This window comes from Micromys minutus (genome assembly GCF_963924665.1).
Source record: "Micromys minutus genome assembly, chromosome: 3".
NCBI classification, from domain to species: Eukaryota; Metazoa; Chordata; class Mammalia; order Rodentia; family Muridae; genus Micromys; species Micromys minutus.
The window spans coordinates 79,044,789-79,067,146 of NC_137972.1; the positions used below are offsets into that span (position 1 = coordinate 79,044,789).

A 22,358-nucleotide genomic window follows, 5' to 3' on the forward strand; every position below is an offset into this window, starting at 1 on the left:
CACCCTGTCTCCTCCCAGCCTCTCTCTCTCTGATGGGTCAACACTAAGATCTCCAAAAAGCCAGACCTGAAAAAGCATAGACCACAGCTTAAGTCAAGGGGATTTCATTGGTGTTAATAATATCATCTAAATTTTTCTCAGTTATTAATGCCTTACAGTTTTCTGTGTCAGCAGCTTCTCTGTGTATTAGAGAAGGTAATTCTCTGTAGATATAGATAGATGGTTATATATAAATATATATGTCAAACTGCCTTAAAGGTTTCTTTCTTTCTTTTGTTTTTTTTTTTGTTTTGTTTTGTTTTGTTTTGTTTAAATTCAGTGTTGTATGTGTAGCAGGCACTTGAGTTTATATGAAGATGTTCGTTTCCGTCAAAGATGGAAGAAAGGAATTGAGGTGAGGAAAAAGAGGAAATGAGGCAGGGAGAGAGAGGAGGCAACAGAGTATAAATGCTTGGCCACCAGTCACCACTAGCCAAGAATGTCCAGGTAGATTGGGGTGGCCTTCCCCAAAGCATGGAGGATTTTGTAGATCTCCTTAATATTCAGCCGCTGTTGTGGTTCCCTCTGCCAGCATCCCAGCATGACATCATATACTTCTTTTGGGCAGACTCGGGGTCTCTCCAAGACACGGCCTTGGGTGATGCATTCAATGACCTGAAAGAGCAAGAATAAAAGACGTTATATCCGGAAGTTTATTCACAGCCCATCCTTGGTTCTGGGACTCCTGCCTAGCCAAATAGGTGAACTTTATTCATCAGAGCAACTTCAGCCCAGAGCCATGCACACAGGCAGAACTCTGGTTAGAGGACAGCCTTGGTTTTCTTCTCCACCTGAGCTGAGAAGGAGGCAGTAGGCAGTGCAGGTGGATCTCATTCATTGCTGCTCTTCATGCTGGACCTGCTAGGCCAGGCCTCATAAACCCTGAATCATCACAGCTACCCTTCCCATTAGCTTCAGGGTTCTGTAGTCCTGGTTGCCATGTGGACCGCTTGAGTTTTATTCCTCCCTCACCTTGTAGAGATTGGATCCTGACCAACATTTCTCTACCCCATAGCCTCTGTGATTTTGAAAATCTCTTATAGTGCTCTCTACATACATGTCCCCTGTTAATTGCTATTTCCTTCATTTAATTGTGAATGTATCTGTTATGCATGTGTGTATGTGGGTTCACATGGGCACATATGGGTATATACATGGGTGTAGAAGCCCACACTTGAATTTGTATATCCTCCTTGCTTGAGTACCAGTCTTTATTGAGGCAGAATCTCTCTTTAAACCTGAAACTCACCCATCTCTGCTACCCCTCTAGCTGGATGTCTCTGCCTTCCCAGTGTTTAGAGTTTAGGCAGATGCCATGCCTGCTCAGTGCTGTATGGGTGGGTTCTGAACTCCAGTCCCCATGCTGTTAAAGCAACTGGCTGACCCATCCGTCAGCCACTAGGTTCCATTTATAGCAAGTTCTTCTCCCAGCCACAGCCTCTGCACAAAGCATCCTACTTGCCTCTGAGCACAGGACCCTTTCCTAAGCAAAGTCTACCTTCTTTGTATTCTTGTTCACAATAAATTGTCTGTCTTGTTTATGTTCAGATTCTTTTTAGTAAACTATTTCACTGATTTACATTTTTAACACTACTTTTGAGATTATACTAAAATTACCACATTTCTCTTTTCCCTCTCCTCCCTCCAAAACTCCCACCTAGCCCTACACAAATCTCATTCAAATGAATGGTTTCTTCTTTCATATAATTGTTCTTTTGTTCATTATTATTGCATGCATATATGTATATGCATATATTATATATCTCTAAATATAACCTACTCAGTATGTATAACAATACTTGAATGTAGGACCTGGAAAAGACCTCCTTTTCTTCTCCCAGTTTTTCTCAGTTGTTCATAGTTCTTTGCGAGCTGCTAGATTCACACTGCCTGGATGGCCAGAGCGTGAAAGTCAGTCTCCCTCAGAGGATGTCATCATCCTTGTGTGTAAGACTGGAATCAGGAGTTCCAGAAGTAACAGCTTCAGTCATAAAAAATCCACTCTTACCACAAGGATGGCTGCAAGGTGCAGGGAGTCCCATGTACATTCATTAAGATTCGATTTCAATTCCTTGAAGACAGTTCCTTTGAAATGCGGGGAATTGAACCTGGGACCTCAAGAGCAAGCAATTTCTGTACTACTCATCTGTACCCCAAGGCCAGATACATTTAAAAACAATTATTTACTTTGCCACTGGTGTGTATCCATTCCACACAGCGCTGGGTTACATAAAGACATGTTAATGCTAGTGTAATGTACTTTGGATGCATTCCCACGGTGCTGCCCTATTTCTCCTCTTTTCCTTAATTTTAACACTAGACTTTGTTCTTCGAATTAGCAAATGCAGTGTTAAGCTTCATTCTAGCTTAACATTTTGGTTTGATTTGATTTTTCTCATTTTCTGCCTTTCTCTCAATACCACTTAGTTCACTTCCGCCGCCACCATACCATCCTTTCTGCTCTCATGTCTCACTGTCCGATAGTCCCGCCCGAAATTTGTCCAATGCCATCACCCTGTTTCTAGTTTCCTAACAGAATCCCACACTCACTCTCATGTGTACACACTTACAGACATTGTAGGCTATGCTTGAAATAAGAATGGAGGTTTCTTTAGAAGTTAAGACATAGTGCTACATTGTGGCCCAGCTGTACTGCTAAGTGCCGGCATGTATGGAAAGGATCTGTACTCTACCACAGAGATACCAGCACACCCATAGTTATGGCTGCAATATTCATAATAAAAAAAGTTTGGTTTAGAGAAAAATTGAGAGAAGTATATATGGTTCTCATTACGACCTGCCATTTGCCTTCTATTAGCATATTATGTATTACATTGGGTTAATACAACATTAGCCAAATGTGATGATTCATCCACATTTCCTTAGCTATTAACCCCCTGCCCTGTGCTATTCCAAGATGCCACCCAGGACACTACATTCTATCAACTCATAATGTTAACCTGGGCTCTGCTAAGATGCCAAGTATAAAGAAACTGATATATGCACATTCCCCAAAATTTAATCTAGTTTTCCCATTGTTTGAACTTCTTTCTAAATTAACCATACTGTAATTTCAAGCAGGTTACCTCCAACTTTAGTTTTGACATTTAAAGATTGTTTGTGATGATCACAGGAGGAAATAGAGGAACAGGAACTGAAGAAAGATCATCCAGAGACTGCCTCAACTGGGGATCCATCCCATATGTAGCCACCAAACCCACTTACTATTGCTGATGCCCAAAAGTGCTTACTTGCAGGAGCCTAATGTGGATGCCTCTTCAGAGGCTCTGCCAGTGCCAAACCGATTCAGATGAAGATGCTTGAAGCTAACCATTAGACTGAGTTCAGGGACAACAATGGAGGAGCTAAAGAAAAAACTGAAGGAGCTAAAAGAGTTTGCAACCCCATGGGAAGAATAACAATATCAACAAACCAAGCCCTCCAGAGCTCCCAGGGACTAAAACGCCAACCACTGAGCACACATGGAGAGATGCATATGTAGCAGAGGATAACATTGTCTGGCATCAGTGGAAGGAGAGGCCTTTGGTCCAGTGAAGGTTCATTTTCCCAGTGTAGGGGAATTCCAAGGCAGAGGTGGGAGTGGGTGGTTGGGAGAGGGGGCATCTTCATGGAAGCAAGGGGATGGGGATGGGGGAGAGGGGATAACATATGAAATGATAATACAAGAATATCCAACAAAAATGATTTAAAAAGAACAATGTTTTGTGTGGTCTGGTATTTGAGCAAATGTTTCCCTTCTCTTCCCTATCAGCATATATTTTATGGGGTAAGAATCTGCTCTCTTCTTCTCTTATCATATTCTGCTTCCCTCACCCCCTCTACCTCAATACCCTGCAGAACACTGATTTCTCCAGGCATCTCAGATTGCTCTGACCTGGATGCCTTCACTGCGCCATCCCTCCTCTGCTCACACTTGTTATGGACTCTTGGATGGCACACTGGGGTTGTTTCATCGCTAACGTGGTAAGTCTCCAGGTGCTTGTGTTTACCATCTGATCTCAGAACTCTCCATTCTCACCTCCATTTCTTCCACGTTCACTCAGAATGATTCATTTTGAGCTGCAATAGGTTCTGCCTATGCTTAGATCAAAAGCACCCAGCATCATCTTCTCTATAGCAGAAGAGTTCAGACTATAAACTTCAACTGCTAAGCCAGTCACTGCCAATACTTAGCTGCTACGATGGGTAGAGCAAGGGGCATAGTTGACAGAAGAAAGCTAGTCTTCAAGGGCAGGGCTCTGCAACACCATCTTAGAAGAAGCCACAAGTACCCTATCAGCTGCTCTAGCTAGCTTTCATATCCATGAAGATTCCTAGGTCCTCTACATATATGCTTGGTTGATGTTCCTGGGAGGCCTGCTTTTCTCTGAAGGGAGGTGGGAGAATAGAAATAGCCGATTGGATATATGAGATAGAAGAGTTTTTTAAAAAATTATGCTAATAATAGCAACATACCTATTCATGATATTTTATCTCTTTGGCTACCAAATACCATGAAGATTGTGCACAGATGCATGCATGTGTGTTTTTGCATATATAAAAGTTCACCTACATGTATCTCTATGTGTAAATGTATGTGTCCCATCCCTCATGGAAACAGAACCAATTTAAATAAAACTCTCAACAGCAATATCTTCTACATACACTCTTTCCATCTTCTTCAAGTCCACTAAAATATTTGGTCTATATTGAGAAATGAGTTCAGGTCCCATTGGGTGCCTGCATAGTATGACATCACTATATAAAGAAATCCCTTGTCGAATGGGTCGAAATGTCGAAAACTTCATCCCAAGTAAGGTAACTCAGACCCAGAAAGGCATGCATATACTCATTATAAGTGGATATTAGCCATAAAGTACAGAAAAACCATGCTATAATCCATAGACACAAAAAAGGTAAGAAATAAGGGGAAATAAAATAGACATTGGAAATGAATAAAGAGAGGGAACTAACTGGGTGGGAAAAGGGATAGAGATGGGGAACAGGCGTGGGAATCACTTTTGGGTAGAGCAGAGATGGAGATGAAAGGACTGGGAGAGAGAAAGGAATTTAGTGTTGGTTGGGGACCATCTCAGGCATAAGTCAGAGACCTAGGATAAAAGACCTTTGGGATGATATGAGCGTGATACTAGATGAGAGTCCTACCTATAAGGGATAAGGAACCTAAAATGGCCACTTCCTGCAGCTAGGCAGCACTTCCAGTGGAGGGAGAGGGACACCAATGTATCACAAAACCTTTGACCAAAAATATGTCCTTCCTACAAGATATCTAGGGATAAATATGGAGCAGAGGTTGAAGGAATGGCCAACTAATGACTAGACCAACTTGAGACCCATCTCATTGGAGAAATCCAACCTCTGACACTATTAATGATACTCTGATATGCTTACAGACATGAGATTAGTGCAACTGTCATCTGGGGGGATTTAGTCAGCAGTTGATGGAAAGAGATGCAGAGACCCACAGTCAGACATTAGGCAGAGCTCATGGAATCTTGTGGAAGAGTTAGGGGGAATGATAGGGGACTAGAGGGGTCAAGGACTCCATAAGAAGACCTACAGAGTCAACTAACCTGGGTCCATTCGGGCTCCCTGAGGCTGAACCATCAGCCAAAGAGCATGCATAGACTGCACCTAGACCCCCTACATATATGTAGCAATATACAGCTTGGTCTTCATATAGATCCCCTAACAACTGGAGTGGGGTCTGTCTCTGACTCAGACTCTGTTGCCTACCTTTAGATCCCCTTTTCCAATCTGGACTTCTTTATCTGGCCTCAGTAGAAGAGGTTGTGTTTAGTCCTGATGAGACTTGATACATGGGTGGGAAACTCCTTCTCAGACAAAAAAGAAAGGGGTAGAAGGAGGGAGGTGGGAGGGTGTGACTGGAAGGAGAGGAGGAAGGGGAGGCTGTGATCAGGATGTAATGTGAATAAATAAATTAATAGAAAAAAATAGATGCCTTGTTTTGTTCTGAGGCAGGGTCTCATGTGATGTTGTCTATTCTTTGACCTACATGAAGCAAAGGATGACCATGGTCTCCTGATCAATCCTACTACCTCTGTCTTCTGTGTACAGGGATTATACATATGTGTCACCATACCTGATTTCTGTGGTGCAGCCAATCAAGCTCAGAGTTTTGTGCATGTTAGATAGAGTTCTACCAACTGAGACATAATTATAACATTAAGTTTTAGACTTTGAAAGTCACTTCAATAGTCAGGACATAGGAAAAAAAACGAATGAAACTCCAAAGTAAAAGATACTTTCTTGAGTGTTAAAATAAATTTTCAGTACAAAGAGGAGTTAGTGTTAATGATTTCCAAGAAAACAGAAGAGTATAAAAAGAGATAGCATTTTTCTATAAGCCAGCTGCAGTAGGAGCTCCACTAATCCCTTGGACAACATGGCTCTATTCTTGTACATACTTGAGGTATGTCTCAGTGTCATTTAGAAAAAAAAAATTGCTGAAGCCACAACCCAAGCTGTCTCTTTCTCTAGTTCTCTAAGATACCCAGTCTCTACCAGTGTGCCATAGCAATCTCTTTCCTTTGTCCCAAATACAAGAGGAATTCTGTGAAAATTACTAAGTTACTGTACCAAAGCTGCTTAGAAAAGTGCCTAGTGGTAAACATTATTTATTGTCCTACCACATTAACTCTTTATAAATTAAAATTATGAGAAGACAATAAGTATTTAGTATTGTACTCTAGTTGTTTTATTTTATTCTTGTATGCTTACATATAACTGATAGTCATGTGTTTTTGGCATTTTCAGTAAAATCAGAATTTTATGCCTTTCTGTACCTGAGGTAGCTCAAACCCTTGAGAACCTCCTTCTGTAGATATACTAAACAGTAAGCATTTCCACAGATGGCACAATTGAAAAACTCCCAGTTTTTCTTTGTTTTCTTTTTCTCTCTTAGTGAAACATTTGTGGGTTTTTATATCTAGCAGAGCAAACAGAACCCCGACTCCTGTCTCGATTTAGATATCTGATTTCATACTCCTTTGACAGTTATATCATATATTTGAAGCTATGGTTCTTTCTTCACTAGGAAGCTTCTTCCTCCTGACTGGGCTTTCTTGCATCTTCTCTGTTAACTTGACAGCCCGCCTACCTGTACACTATATGCAATCTATGTTCTGGGATATCTGTCATCAGCCTTCCCTCCCACCTCAATAGATCCTGACCTGTCCTTTTGTTACCTCTGTGTTGGAGAGCTGGAACCATGGTTGTTTCCCATAGGTAAAGATCTCCCAAAGAATAACCCCAAAGCTCCACACATCACTCTCTGTGGTAAACTTCCGGTACATGATGCTTTCAGGGGGCATCCAGCGGATGGGGAGCATGGTGTGTCCTCCCACCTAAAAAGAGGAAAGACAGTAGCACAAAGAGTTACCAGATGGTCAGAATCAATCAGAAGTCTATCCCTTTTTTGTATAACTGTTCCATCCATGCATTGGACCCCAACATGGCCATGCTCTAGGTAACCTGAATTCATAGGCAAATGGAGATGCTGACATCAGTGAATATCTCGAGAGCATCTATAGATCAGACCCAAGGGCAGAAGGGAGACTTCTTACCACAGCATGAAAACTAAAAGGTTATCTAAAGTTAGAGAGGAGGTTTAAGAATCTGGCACTAAAATGTAATCTTAAAATCTTCCTTTAAGAAATTCCAGGAGAAAGCCAGAACCATAATGGGATCCTCCAACCATCAGAGTGGCCACAAACACTTAAGTTAGACCCCTTGACAATGGTGACCAGAGAACAACATTACAGACATCTAATCTGTAGGTTATTATTTTCTCTCCTACTTAAATTTCTCATCACAACTTATATCTGTGCTTCATATGAACAGGATAGAGACTTCCAGAAGCTCCTAAGCTCATGCATTAATAAGAAATTGGGCGGGAAACAAGAATAACTCTTCAAACTGCTTAGTATGATACATCATGAAGAAACAGTCTTTACAATGAGCCTAACAAGACACTTTCTGGGTTTACCCCGGAGATGCAAGAGGAAGAGAAAGTGACTGAAAAGAGACTTTTGGGATGTGACTGAGGGGAAAGTTCTTCATAAATACTCACTATACAGGATATTAGAGATATTAGCACAGACAAAAGAAAGTTCACAGCATGCTTGAAATCTCAGGAATGAACTGCATCATTCCCAAGCAGAAGGTCAGAAGCTAAACCTTTCAGTTAGTAAGTGAAATGTGTTCCACAAGTGCTTGCTGTCGGCTGGAAACGAAGAGAGTTCTGGGTCTGTGTCCCAGTGACTGTAAACACAAACGTCTTTCACTGAAGAACCAGTTGGAGGCACATAAGCAATGAGCACTGGAAAGCAGGTAGCGAAAGAGATGAAATCCTCACACCTAAAAGGATAGTGTGTGTGTGTGTGTGTGTGTGTGTGTGTGTGTGTGTGTGTGAGTCTGTGTGTGTGTGTGTGTGTGTGTGTGTGTGTGTGTGTGTGATTTACTGGAAACATCTTATAAGTTTTTTAACCTGGGACTTTTAAAATCACCCTAGCTTTCTATATGCTGTGAAGATAATGCAAAATGTCTCCATTTGGAAAGCAAACACCAGGACTCCTCACTAAATACAGGATTTCAAGGAAAAAAAAAAAAAAAAAACGAAACAAACGAAACCCAAATGCCAGAAATTAATAGAGTTCGGTTCTAGAAGAACAGAAAAAGGAAGGCAAGGTATGTGATGTCTTGAATTTACACAATGGGGCAAATAGACCACAATAATGCAATTTAAATCCAAACAATGCTTGCTAATTTGGTGGCTTAAGGTAATACAGTAACTAATAAGGGCTTCCTATAAAATGGAAACATAAAGTGAATAATATTACCAATAATGTTAATAGTACTACTGCTGGTACGGCTAACCTAATTATGGGGAATGGAATTTCCACATAATTTTAACTGTAAGTGCAGAGGAGAGTGAGTACAGAAATAATTAGAAGCATGATAAAGACTCTATCATTAAGAGAGGACAGAAAAGCAATATAGATAGCAATCAATTATTGATCATAATAATTTACCTATAATATGCTTGTGAAAAACTTTAAGTAGCTTCTAAAAGAATAAAAGTACTACATACAGCTTCCTAATCATTTTTTTTTTCAGGAACACAGTATCAAAATCTTTCATTTTACAAAAAACAGCAGCAATAATGAACTAAATGTACAAGATGAAAGTAAAATCTGGTGCTCTGTAGACAGCAAGTATGAATGGATTACTGTTACCTCTAACATGGGAAGAACATTTAGGTTAGAACTCAAGGTTCATGTTACTTAGAAAAGCTGCATATAAAACAAAATTACAGAAAACATGAAAAATAAAAGGCTGAAAGTAGAAGCCCTAAAAGTGAGATATAATTGTCCATATATGCACATATGCACATATACAAACACATACAGGCAAGCATGCATATACATTTATGTGTTTATGTAGGTGCAGATGGCCACTTAAATTTTCTTAATTCACTTTTTACACATTTGTATTTTACACATTTGTATGTGTAGTTGAAAAACTCTAAATATCAACAAGTTAATGTTAAAAGGGGCTATGTCATAGTTATTTCAAATAAAATGACATATAAACGTTGGAAAAGTTTACCATTACGATAATCATGAACTTGCTTGCTTCAGCTACCCCAACAGCATATGTTAAATATGTGCATATATGAACAGTAAAATATTATAAAAATTTTAAAACTGATAAAGCTATCACAATGAAAAACTAATCCACACTAAAGCTGCTTTTTTAATGTACAAAATCCAATTACATATTAAACCTCAAAGGCAATCTGAAAACAAAGAAGTAAGTACATAATAAGGACAAGAAACATTTTCCATAACAAGTAAAGCAAACTATAAATAAGAATATTGGATTAATCTATTAAACAGTTTATTGGAGGAAGGAATTAAAATACTATTTGCTGAAAATAATATTTAAAGCGGTTTATTATACTATGAACTAAAGTCCTATTCATTGAATCCTATGGAAAATACCAAAGGAAAACTTTGAAAAAAAACATATGGAATTTAAGTATTATTAAAATAATTAAATTATAACTAAGCTAAGTATGGATTCATTTTAAAAGGAAGTAAAAACCAAAAAATTTAGAGTAGAAGAAACTAACAATAAAGACCAATTTTTGAAAACAAAATTGATTTAGTGTAAGCCAGAACAATGGCAAAACAGTCAAAATAGACAAAACCACATGCTTGATCTATATAATGTATTGTTTGTCTACCAAAACTTATTAAAATATTTGGCAAGGTTAACAAGCAATGTAGAAGAAAAAACTGTAAAATTATTAAAAAGTTGAAGTCTAATAAATTTTAAAATATAATTTCAATTATTGACTTACTGGAAATACTAGAAAAATGAGAAATATAGAATATTTAAGAACAAAATGTTAAAATTACAGGAAATCAAACCCACATCTGATGAAAATAAAAATGTGGTCTTGTATGTGAGTCCTAGTAAAGTTTTCCATCACAGAAAAACATAGACACTTTCTCAAACCACTCTCCATGACCTAGATATATGTAGAAGTAGAATCAGTCCAACAACACAAAGCCTCAAATGTATAGAATAGATAAAGAGATTTAGTCTGTTCTTATAAAGCCATCTCAGTTCTAAATAGAATCGCCAAACTGAATAGCTTATTCAAAATATATCATAAAAATAACAACCTTAGGAAATCTATTGTTCCATTTACTAACTAAAAGGTAAATAAAAAAATAAAAACATTCTTTTAAAAAATGCTAAAATTTTCCAGTTCTGTTTTCATGGTGGAAAAGCCTAATCTATTAATGTGAAAAGGAAATTTCTTTTACTTCACACGTTACATACCGCAATGCCTGAGAAGCACGGAAGGAACTTTTTTCCCTGATTTTGTGAAACACTCTTCAGGAAATCCTTATCAATGTAATAAAGTAATTATTTTGTTAAATGCATATAGTATCATACTGGCCTCTAAATACACAATTCTCTACACCTAGATTAGTGCAGCTCTCAGAACTCATCACAAAAGTTTCTTTGTGCAGTGGATGGTACTTAACACAGAAACTAATGAGGAGTAGGTGTGCAGAGAATATGTGACTGTAAAAGCTCAATCACAAATGGGACATCTGCATCCCACCCATCTGCTCAGCAGCCATCAAAAAAGAGAGGGAGAAAAGATTGTAAGAGTCGAGATTGGTAAGGAAGACAAGAGCAAAACAGTCAGCTGGATATGACAGGACCTATGTACTTCTGAACTCACAGCAGCTGTGGTTGCTTGCAGGAGACCTGCGTGTGATCAAACCAGTCAGCATTCTGGCATAGAGGGAGAAAGAGTTCATGAGTTCCCATCCCTAACTGAGATGCTATGGAGATTTGATGTTTTCCATGACAATGACAGTTTTCTCTAAGGGAAGGTCAACCAAACACCAGTGGATGGATATGCAACCAGAAATCTTATGGACAACATAAAGTCTATGGGTTTAGTAATCCAAAGTCTATGGGTTATTAAATTTTAAGAAGGAGGACACAAAGCAATTTGAGAGGTGGGTAGATCTGGGGTAGGAAGAGTTACAAAGAGTAGTTGGACATACACATGACCAATATGCATGTATGTATGTATGGATGGATATGAATATATATGTGTGTATATATATATATATATATATATATATGTATACATGTGTACATATATGTATTTATAACCAATATATATGATATGAAATTTTCAAAGAATTAATAAAATAATTATATTAAAAATAAATATATGATAAAATGTTGAAGCAGAGAGTCATCTGCTGTCTGGGTACAGCATGGTTATTCAAAACAATTAACTAAAAATAATTAAAACTATTATATCTTAGTAAGATACCCACATATGAAAAAAATAATAGCCAAACTACATGAATAATACCATAGTAATTTAAAACAAAAGCGAAAATCAGACAGTATAATATCAATAAAGCACTTAAAATCTGATGCATAACTTGGCTTACAATGTATAGGTATATTCAGATCAAAAAACACAAAATAGGACCTACATAACTGGAACTTTATCACTTTCTTGGATAAGAAGGTTTGATGGGATAAGTCTCTCATTCATCCTTCAAATACAATGTAAAATTTCAGTGCAATGTGTATTTAAAATTTCCAATGGAAAGGGTTATGGAAACTGACAAGATGAATCCAGAGTTTATCAATAGCAGTGATTGTTTAATTACAGAATTGCTGAACTAGAACAATGGTGGGAATTTGTTCTATCAGATAGAAACATGTTTTATTGCACTATGCATTGAACACCCTGTACTTGGCATACAAATAGACAATATACCAATGTAACAAAACAGAAAACCTGCAAGGGGAATCATGTATAAATACTGAAGTTCAATATATGAAATGATGGGTTAGTAATTAAAGTGTTGGGACAATGAACTATTCATTTAAAAAATACACTTAGATACCTACCTCACACCATATACAAAAATCATTTCCAGATGGATTAAAGAGCTAAACATAAAAAACAAAACAATAAGAATATTAGAAGAAAACTTACAAAGGTATTTGTATAACCTCAGGAGTAGAAGACCTTCCTACATGACATACACTTAAAAAGCCATAAAGGATACAATTTATAGACACAATTTTATAAAATTAAATAGCAAAGACAAAAATTTTGTAATCAAAAGACAAATGACAGAAACATCTGCGACATATGTAACAGATAAATCATCATAATCATTATCATCATTAATATGACTTTGTAAAATGGTTGTGCTAAGCAACATCAGGCTGGCCTGGAAGTCTCTGTGTAAATCAGGCTTGCCTCAAGATGGCAGAACTCCTGCCTCTGCCTCCCCAGTGCTGAGACAGACAAGGAATTAACATCCATATAATTCATGGTGCTTCTTTGCGTTAGTTAGATAAGCAAACCAACAGACAGATGAATGAAGAATAAGAGCAGACAAGCCACAAAATAGCTACAAATGGCCACGAACAATGACAGGATGCCAAGAAAAAGAGCATAGACATGTATTTTAATGACATGTGACAAAAGGAGAAAAGAAGGATTGCTATCTGATGCTTGAGAAGGTGTGAGACCTGATGTTGTAATCCTAATTGTGAGACTGGAATCTGTTTCTGAGGACACAGTCTTTGCACTATCTACGGACACTGAAGATGTAAGAGCCCTGGGGGTCTATCGATTTCACTGTAGAACTAGTAGAAAACTATTGTCTTGTGTGTAGGCAAAAACATTTGGTTCAGTACTTTCATTTTGTCATTTTGAAAGGCTTAGATATATTCTTCTTAAAGGTATATGTGATGGTTAAAACAGAATAAAAATGCTATATATACTGCTAATCTAAGTATGTCCAGAATGATAAATGTAGTGTTTGAAAATACAACCCATTGATAAATACACGCTGTCATTCTCATTTATGTAAAAATGAAAATATATAAACATAAGCAAATACACAATAATATGTGAATGATATGAAAAAATCCAGAAAGCCACTAAGGCAATAATTTTCTCTAGATCTGAAAATAAGAAGGTTCCAAATCTTATTATATGTTTTCTATATTGTTTATAATTTACAGTGATCAGGTACCATATTTTCAAATTTAAGATAAATGGCAAAAAAAAAATTGAATAGATAGATATAAACCAACAGATAGAAGTCCACAGAAAAAATAACAGTTTTGTTAAATAAGTATGTTTGTGACAGAATATTCTCGGATCGTTTGTCTCACCCGGCTTCTTGATTGAAAACAAATGGAAGTCAGGACTACCAAACACCCTGGGTGTATAATTTTAAATAATGGAACCCTCTATTTGATGCTACCATATGTCTCAGTTGATTCTTTTTATATAAAATAGAGGATGTTTTTCATTGAAATCACCTTGTTTGGAAAAGAAGAAATTCAAGAGTGCTGGGTGCTAATGGTGATGACTCTACCTGTTTGTTTGAGTATACAAGTCCCAGAGGGCATTAGCTGTTATAAGTAACAGGACTAATATGAGTTATATTTATGCTACATCCCTCCAAGAATGAGGTCTTAACATGGCAAAAATAGAAAGTTAAGAAACGGAATTTTGCTGTGCTTTTTGATGAGTACTTGACTTTTATGAATTTACATTTCTTCAGCTTCAAAACATGAGTCACACAAGGCTGCCTCAGATGGTATCACAGACACAAAACCTACAAGGTTCCATTAAGTTCAGAGATATACACACACAATACAGTAATTGATCATTGTGTATGTCTTCACATGCTCCTAGATAACACAGCAAATCTAACTTCCTACAGTTCCCTTATTGCCCTTAAGAACCCATATTGATTTTCTCCCAGCATTCTCCCACATTGAGGAGACTCAGTCTGGGAAAAGTAGTAGTCTAATAGTTTCTAATGATGAAAGAAAAAGAGAAAAACGAGAAAAGGAAAACACTCCTTGACAAATATCTATACCCTACAATTTACCCAGACGTAAGCTATCCAGAGCTTTAGTGTCAAAGATAAGAACAATTCTAATGAATGGTCTCAAACAGTCTCTTATTTCACTCTTTCCCCATTCCTGTAGAACAGATGCCTCTATTGTGCCCACTTCAGAGATGAAAACAGGATGACTTTGCATGAGGAGAATCAGTTTGTGAATGGAGCTCTCTACCTAAAGATCTTGAAGCTAAACCTTGAAAGGGTGACATCAACTAATAAGGAGCAAGGAAGATGCTAAAAAGGAATTCTAGCAATAAAAAAATAGAAGAATAAATTTGGAATTAATTGATCTTAAGGAAAAGGCCGACTTCTTTCAGATCCTCCCGCCACCCCACATCACTGCATTCTGTTGTTGTCACCCTCACAACCTACAAAGCTGGGAATTAGGCAAATGTAGTAGGTATTGTTCAGGAAATGGTTTGCTCATTGGGTTTAGATGTGGGCCTAGAGAAATTGGGTGGTCCTAGGATCCCAAGACCTGCTCCTCATTTGCTTCTGTCACTGAACATGTGCAGAATTCACCAGGAGCTTCTCTTCTTAGATCATCATAAATGTTGACTTAAGAATACAAAACTTCTTTATATATATAGTACAGAATAGAGTTTATTCAGGTCATGGGGGAAGTTTAAGAGGATAGTAGAAGCAAAGAGAGAGAGAAGAGAGGAATAGAGAAGTAGAGGAGTAGAAGCCAGACATGAGCACATGAAGAAAGGGGAGTAAGGGAAGGGGGAGAGGAGGAGAAATAGGGAAGAACAAGAGCACAAGAGGGCAAGAGAGAACAAGAGAGCACAGAACTTCTTAATTAATTATTAATTCTGTTTCCCATTAAAACCATCATCCCAGACATACAGTATCACTTGTTTGTGCTTCCACTGAAACATACTGGGAAGTGAAATAAAAAAGTTTCACTCTTTTATATGATGTTATGACCCATCGATGGATTCTGTCTAGTCACTTCTTATCAAGTCCCCTTTAACCTAGTGATTTTAGCAACCATTGATGATCATTGCCCAAATCTATTATTTCATTAGTGGTTCAAAAGGATGACATTCTAATTATAGTATTCCTGTTGTGTACATTAGCAGAAAATTTATAAATAAAAACTTCCCTTCATCTGCTCTGTTATTGTACTGATTATAGCTTATATGAAACAGACTTGACTATTTGCCCTATTAACTTGTTTTTAGGAGAGAAAATTTATTCCCAAGCATTGTGGCTTATATGTGGTTTGAACACATAGATTTGAATATTTAAATAAATACTTAGTCCAGAGCTTATGGAGTTCTTTTGAAAAGAAAAAGAAAAGAAAACCAAAATACAACAACAACAAAACCCTGACTGAAAAGGAAGAGGATCTCTGAAGGTGGGGCTTGAGGTTTTATAGTCCAGTCCTACTTCCTGTGCACTCTTTGCTTTCTTATTGCTAACATGATGTGATCAGCTGCCCCATACACTTTCTAGTACCATGCCTTCTCCTTCATGACAGGCTACACCACCTCAAATTTTGAGCCAAGTGAAACCTTCCTTTCTTGGTCTGCTATTTGACAGTTACTGGTCATGGCAATAAGCAAAGGGGAGCCAGCATTCTCTGAGGGTCAGCTGTAAGAACTTTGTTTTGCTTCTGAAAATCATTTTCAGGACTTGATCCTTTTAAAAAAATATGTACTTGAAGTGCTTCAGTCTGCTGCAGTGAGTATTTTTGATGACTTGTTTCCTTCTATCTTTGTCCAATGGAAACCGCTTAAAAGTACCTCCCTCTCCTCTCATGTAACCCTGGTAGTCTTTAATGGAACCTTCACTTTCTTACATGAAAGAATATTCTATGCTCCTCTTGTCGTTTCTTTCCAGAACCTTTGAAGCTGATGTTTCTCCAAGGATTTCTATATCTCTTTGATGCACAATGGAACTTTTGGACCATAGCATGGATCATTGTGAGTTCTCTAGTGCTACTAAGGAGCTCATGACTTCTGAGTCTTTATAGTGGGAAATTCAAGGCTAGAAAATAATTTTTGAAAGAAAAAAGTACAACATGTGCTCATGATTTTGCTTAGCTACGCTCAAATTCAAGATTTCTTGACTTCTTTTGACTTTATATTTCAATTTTTCTCTCATACTGAAAATCATTACTAGAATTTAATAGTAAATTATTTAAAATTTTCATATATTAGTGTTTCTTTTAAAAGTTATTCACTCTCTCATATATTAGATCTGCAGTTTCTCCTCCCGTCTCTCCTCTCAGCCTTTCTCTATGCCTACCTCTCCCCCTCATCCACTCCTCCATTTCCCTCTAGAAAAGGGCAGGCCTCCCAGGGTTATCAACCAAACATGGCTTAGCAAGTTGCAATAAAATCTCCCCTCGTATTAAGGCTGAAAGAGGCAACTCAATATGAAAAATGGGGACCAAAAGGGAGGCAAAGAGTAAGAGACAGCCCCTGTTCCCACTGTTAGAAGTTCCAAAAGAAGAACAAGGTGCACAACTATAACATATATGTAGATTGTCATTTCAGTATCTGTGAGCCCTTATGAGCCTCAGTTGTTGATTCTCTGAGTTTTCTTGTGGTTCATTTGATTCCTTTGGCTTCTACAATCTATCCTCTACAATCTATCTTCTGTGAGATTCCCAAAGCTCAATTTAAGATTGACAATTAATAAATGGGGGTCTCACAAACACGAAAAGCTTCTGTAAGGCAAAGGATGCCATCAACTGAACAAAATGGCAGCCTACAAAATGGGAAAACACTTTCGCCAACTCCATAGCTGACAAGATAGCTAACTTCCAAAATATACAAAGAACTCAAGAAACTAAACATCAGCAAACCAAACAATTCAATTTTAAAAAAGGGTACAGAGAATTCTCAACAGAGGATTCTCTAATGGCTGAGACACACTTAAGAAAATGTTCAACATTCTTAGTTCTCAAGGAAATGCAAATCAAAATTACTTTGAGATTTCACCTTACCCCTGTCAGAATGGCTAAGATAAAAACACTAGTGAAAGTTCATGCTGGTGAGGATATGAAGCATGGGGAAAATTTCCAATTGCTGTTAGGAGTGCAAATTTGTGCAGCCACTTTGGAAATCAATATGATGGTTTCTCTGAAATATGGAAATAGTTCTACCTCAGGACCCAGCTATGCCACTCCTGGGCATGTACCCAGAGGACACTCCTTCCTATTACAAAGAAGCTAGGTCAACTGCATTTAAAAAGCTGGATTAATAATAGTCAGAAACTGGAAACGACCTAGATGTCTCCCAACTGATAAATAGATAAAGATAAATTAGAACATTTACACAATAGAGTATTAGCTGTTATAAACATAACTTCATGAAATTTCCATGCACTGGATAGAAATAGAAAAAAAAAATCATCTTGAGTGAGGTAGGCCAGACCCATAAAGACAAACACAGTATGTACCCACTTATGAGTGGATATTAGCTGTAAAGTAAAGTATAATCATGCTACAATCCACAGACCTAGAGATGCCAAGTACCAAAGAAGTCTCAAGGGAGAAACCATGAATCTCCCTGGAAAGGGGAACTAGAATAGATATTGTAGGTGGAGTCAAAAAAGGTGGGAACGGGAGCAAGAAGGATCAGTGTGGGCAGAGGCGAGATTAGAAGGAGAGAGTGTCAGGAGAAACAATTGGAATCTGAGGGCATTTGGACGGCAAGGTAGAATACTAGTGCAATAGAAATTTCCTTGAATCTATGAGAGTGACCTTAGCTCTTAGTAATGGGGGATACAGAGCCTTATTCAGTCATCTACAATAGCCAGGCATGACTTCTAGTAAAGAACTGAGACACCAACCCAGCCACAAAAACTTCAACCTACAAATAGTGAGTGCTGCCTGCAAGATATGCCTGGGTGAAGATGGAACAGAAATAGTGGGAGTGGCCAACCAGTGACTGCTCCACCTTGAGACCCATGCCATGAGAGGGCACCTTTGATTCTGCCTAGAGGTCCATGTCCCAGAGGCTGAATAAGTGCAAAATCTAAGGTGGAATTAAACATGACTAGCCAAAAAATTTTATAAAAATCACTGAAATGATTCCTAAAGATATTCTTCTATACTCATAGATTGCTAGATTGGTACTTAGGCCAATATTCATCAGAGAGGTTTCATCCAGCAACTGATACAGAGATCCACAGCCAAACATTAGTGCCACTTCTCCATCATATTAAAAGTACATAGATAGTTTCAATGTTTAAACCATCTACCCTTATCTCAGTTCTTCCTGTCCTTAAGATACATTGACTAGAGAAATATGCGAAGTAGAACATTCCCTTAGCTCTTTTAAAGTTACCACATCAGCACGCACCTCTGTTTTACTTCTTTTTCAGTTTTAGAAATGCCTTTTTTGTTTTTCATTTGCTAACTTATTTCATGTCAATTATTGACCATATTTTTAAAATCCTGAAACATAGTTTGAATATCAAAAGCATAAAACAAGAACCTTTTGTATAAATTATAGTTCTCTTCTTTTTCTACTGTTCTTGCCTCTAAACACTCCTACTCTCACCTTTCTACAGAACACAGTTTTGGGTTGTTCTAGCTTTTATGCCACTTTGTTTTTTGCTTGATAGTTGGTTTGTTTGTTTTGCTTATTTGTTTGTTTGTTTACACAAGTACATATCAATTCAAACTAATCTCTCTGTTCTATGCCTTGCTTTGTTAATGGAAGTTCACTCTTTCCTTCTATAGCTGTACAGGACTCCACTATGTATGTCAACTCCACAGTTTATCCAGCCAAGCTCAATTTATAGAAGAAGAGCCTGGACTTCCACCCACAGAAGGCATAAGAGATAGAGAATATTGCTTGCCAAAGTTATTACCCACCTGAGTTTGCAAAGCTTGAAGATGCATGAAGACCTGCCATATGTCCCCAGTAAATATGGTTTTGCGGTATTTTAAAGATCTTCAACTCTTATATACACCCTTTTAAAACTCAACTTTAGAATTCCCAGTAATATAGCAATGATGCTGGTGATTAGAATGTAAATTGTGCACTCTGGAGACCCCAACTTCTTAAAGAAAGAAAGAAAGAAAGAAAGAAAGAAAGAAAGAAAGAAAGAAAGAAAGAAAGAAAGAAACATACATACATACATACATACATACATACATACATACATCAAAACAAAAATTAAAGGGGAAACAAACATAAAATATGATTAGAGATATAAAAGAAAATAATTATTAAGAGACCAATAGATAGTCCCAGCAAATAGTTCAAAGACTTAAGTCACATGTCAATAAAATAAAAATCCCTTATCTTCACACATACACAAAAAACAATAGAATTGATCCCGAATCACACTTACATATTAACATTAAATTAGTTTATCAGTAATGCATGTGGAAGTTGTTAAATAGAGGAGATAAGTTTCTATTCATATTTTACTTTTTACTTCCATGGTCATCAAAAGCTGGGATACATAGATATTACTTTAATCTACTGCCTGTTTCTATTCATTGCTAATAATTACAGGGATACTCATTCCAAAAAAAAAAAGTCTCTTAACATTTAGAAATTTATGGTCACTGGACATTAAAAATTAAATTTAAATCTTAATACACATTTTGTCACAGTAAACCATGATAGATTGGCCAATAAAGGGCTTTCAAGCATAAAAATCAATTACATAAAGATAAAATTCAGTGTGGTAACTGGAATGAAAATATAAATTCAAGAAGAAAAAGGAGCCGTGTAAAAATGGCTGTTTAAGAATTTGTTCATGTGTTAAATAGATGATGTACCAAATTGCTCTGGTATTTAAACTTCATTAGGTGCATTAAAGGAATGATGTATTTTTTAATGTCAATGTTTACAATATTCTGGAAATGATGGCAGCACTTGAAATTTTTTAAAGGTTGCAACCAACTACATAGAAGATTTCTTAGTGACAACTTTAAATGTGTTGGGGACATACATAGCTTTTCAAAATTCTTTTAAGATCATAAAAGTTTGGAGCTCTCAAGCGTAGGACATTCACATGCAGATATGAAATGTCCTGTCTCTTTTGTGTTTCCTGGTGCCTGTATCTCTCTCATCCCCAAAAGGAAGTAAGAGGAACAGATGGGAGAAAGAACACCCCCCTACCCAGCCAGAGAGTCTGCTTAGGATCCCCAAATACCTGACTTTCTCTCTAGCCCTTATTCCTAAATCTCAGCTGTATCCCTGGAAACTAAAAGTATATAGGACAGGAGGTAGAGTGGGGCGTGGCTGCCTGTGACCTATCACCACTTCTCCCTAGAGGTAGAATGTTGTATGTGGATGACAGGGAACTCTCAGATCCCCCTCAATCTTCACACACAGTGTTCACCTCTCTCCTGAAGAGGGAATTATGTTTGTGACCATATTGCTGTGGTCAAGGGGATTCCATTATTCCAGGTCAAAGAGAAACTCAACCAGGTTCTAGAAGGTTCTCATGCCTCTATATCTATTATACGAACAAAGGGGCACTAAAGCACTCAGATCCTTCTTCTCACCCAGGCATTCAAAACATCTACCCTCACACAACTCTGACTAGATAGAAGAAGACATGGTAACCCATACTCCATATCGATAAACCAAGACTCAGCAAAGAAGTATAAACACATATCCACAGGGCAAAGTATTTCTGGAAACAATTCAAACCTCCTTAGTATGGAAGAAATATAAACTAATCCACACTTTCTGGAGGAGATAAAAAAAGTAGCTCATCTTCTTTGAAAACTCAGCTACAGAAAGTTGTTAAAACTTTTAAATGTATGTTTATGATCAAATGGCCTAATCATCTGGAGACTGCCAGTCCTAGTAGATGCCATTAAATTTTATTTATTCAGTTTTGGTATTTATTAATTTCATGTCTTAGCACACAGAAAAATACCATGTGCATTTAAGCAACAAATTAAAGGTCAAGATAGATCTTCTTACCTGAAAAGTCTTTTTAGTCATTAGCACATACCTGAGTATGGCTTGCTTCTTACATCCTATCCTGCTCTGTCATGCCCAAGTGGTACATCAATCAGGGCCAACTATCTCCTAGAATATGACAATAGCTATAGTCCTAGTAGCCAGCACTACAGTCTGACTGGGCCTCCTTTCCAGATGTTACAATGACATGAGACCTCAGATTTGTGATGTCAGAATTGCTCTCCTTCCTTTTGCCTCCCCACCCCTTCCCAAGAGTACGGCTGTAAGCTATTGTCTCACTTTCTGGTTGACATTTTGAAGAACTTGACCCTATGTCTGGTAGGTGCTTGGAAATTTTCTAAGGAAAAGTAGAGAGAAAATTTACATTAGACTGGGGCTCCCTTCGAGCGGGGCATTGTGGCAGCTTGTACAATCAGCATCCATTTAAGACAATCTCCTAGGAAAGGCTGCTACTTCTGAGCCTCTAGTCCTGGGATTAGGACAAATCCTCAAGCCTTCCAAAACTACAAGAAGGTAAGAGCCAAGCTGTTTAGCAGTGTGAGCCTACAGGATAAAGGAGCCCATTGTGATTCTTCCCAACTCTCTTACCTGGAGCTGGATCTGCCAGAAGCAAAGTTCTTATACAGATGCTTGGATGCTCCAAGAACACACAGCGTTTTATAATGTCTTATCCCTGCTCCCTTTCTAAATGCCAGCAATTCATTCCAATCCTTCCTTGTCCTTCAGTACGCTTAAGCAGTATCTATATTAAAGATACCAGACACTGCATTGAATGAATCACTTGACCCTTATTTTCCTTTCCAGATGCATTGACTCTAGACTCCTGGCTGCACTAAAATCTTCTTATGGAAACAAACTTTAAGATGTT

At 37.6% G+C, this 22,358-nt stretch overlaps 1 protein-coding gene across 6 annotated transcripts in view; it reads right to left on the minus strand.

The window, feature by feature from the left end:
- Positions 1 to 468: 468 nt before the first annotated feature.
- The window catches only part of NTRK3 (neurotrophic receptor tyrosine kinase 3), a gene marked incomplete at its 3' end in the record, with an annotated part of 361,952 nt that continues 340,062 nt past the window's right edge, over positions 469 to 22,358 (minus strand). For 4 of the 6 annotated variants that reach the window (XM_080914000.1, XM_080913999.1, XM_080913995.1 and 1 more), the window contains 2 exons: positions 7,269 to 7,427; positions 469 to 654 (listed from right to left, as the gene is read on the minus strand). In XM_080914000.1, coding sequence (XP_080770126.1) covers positions 469 to 654; positions 7,269 to 7,427 — 345 coding nt within the window. Of the gene's footprint in view, positions 655 to 7,268; positions 7,428 to 12,549; positions 12,592 to 22,358 lie in introns of all 6 variants that reach the window. The other 2 variants (XM_080913997.1, XM_080913996.1) reach the window with 1 other exon arrangement.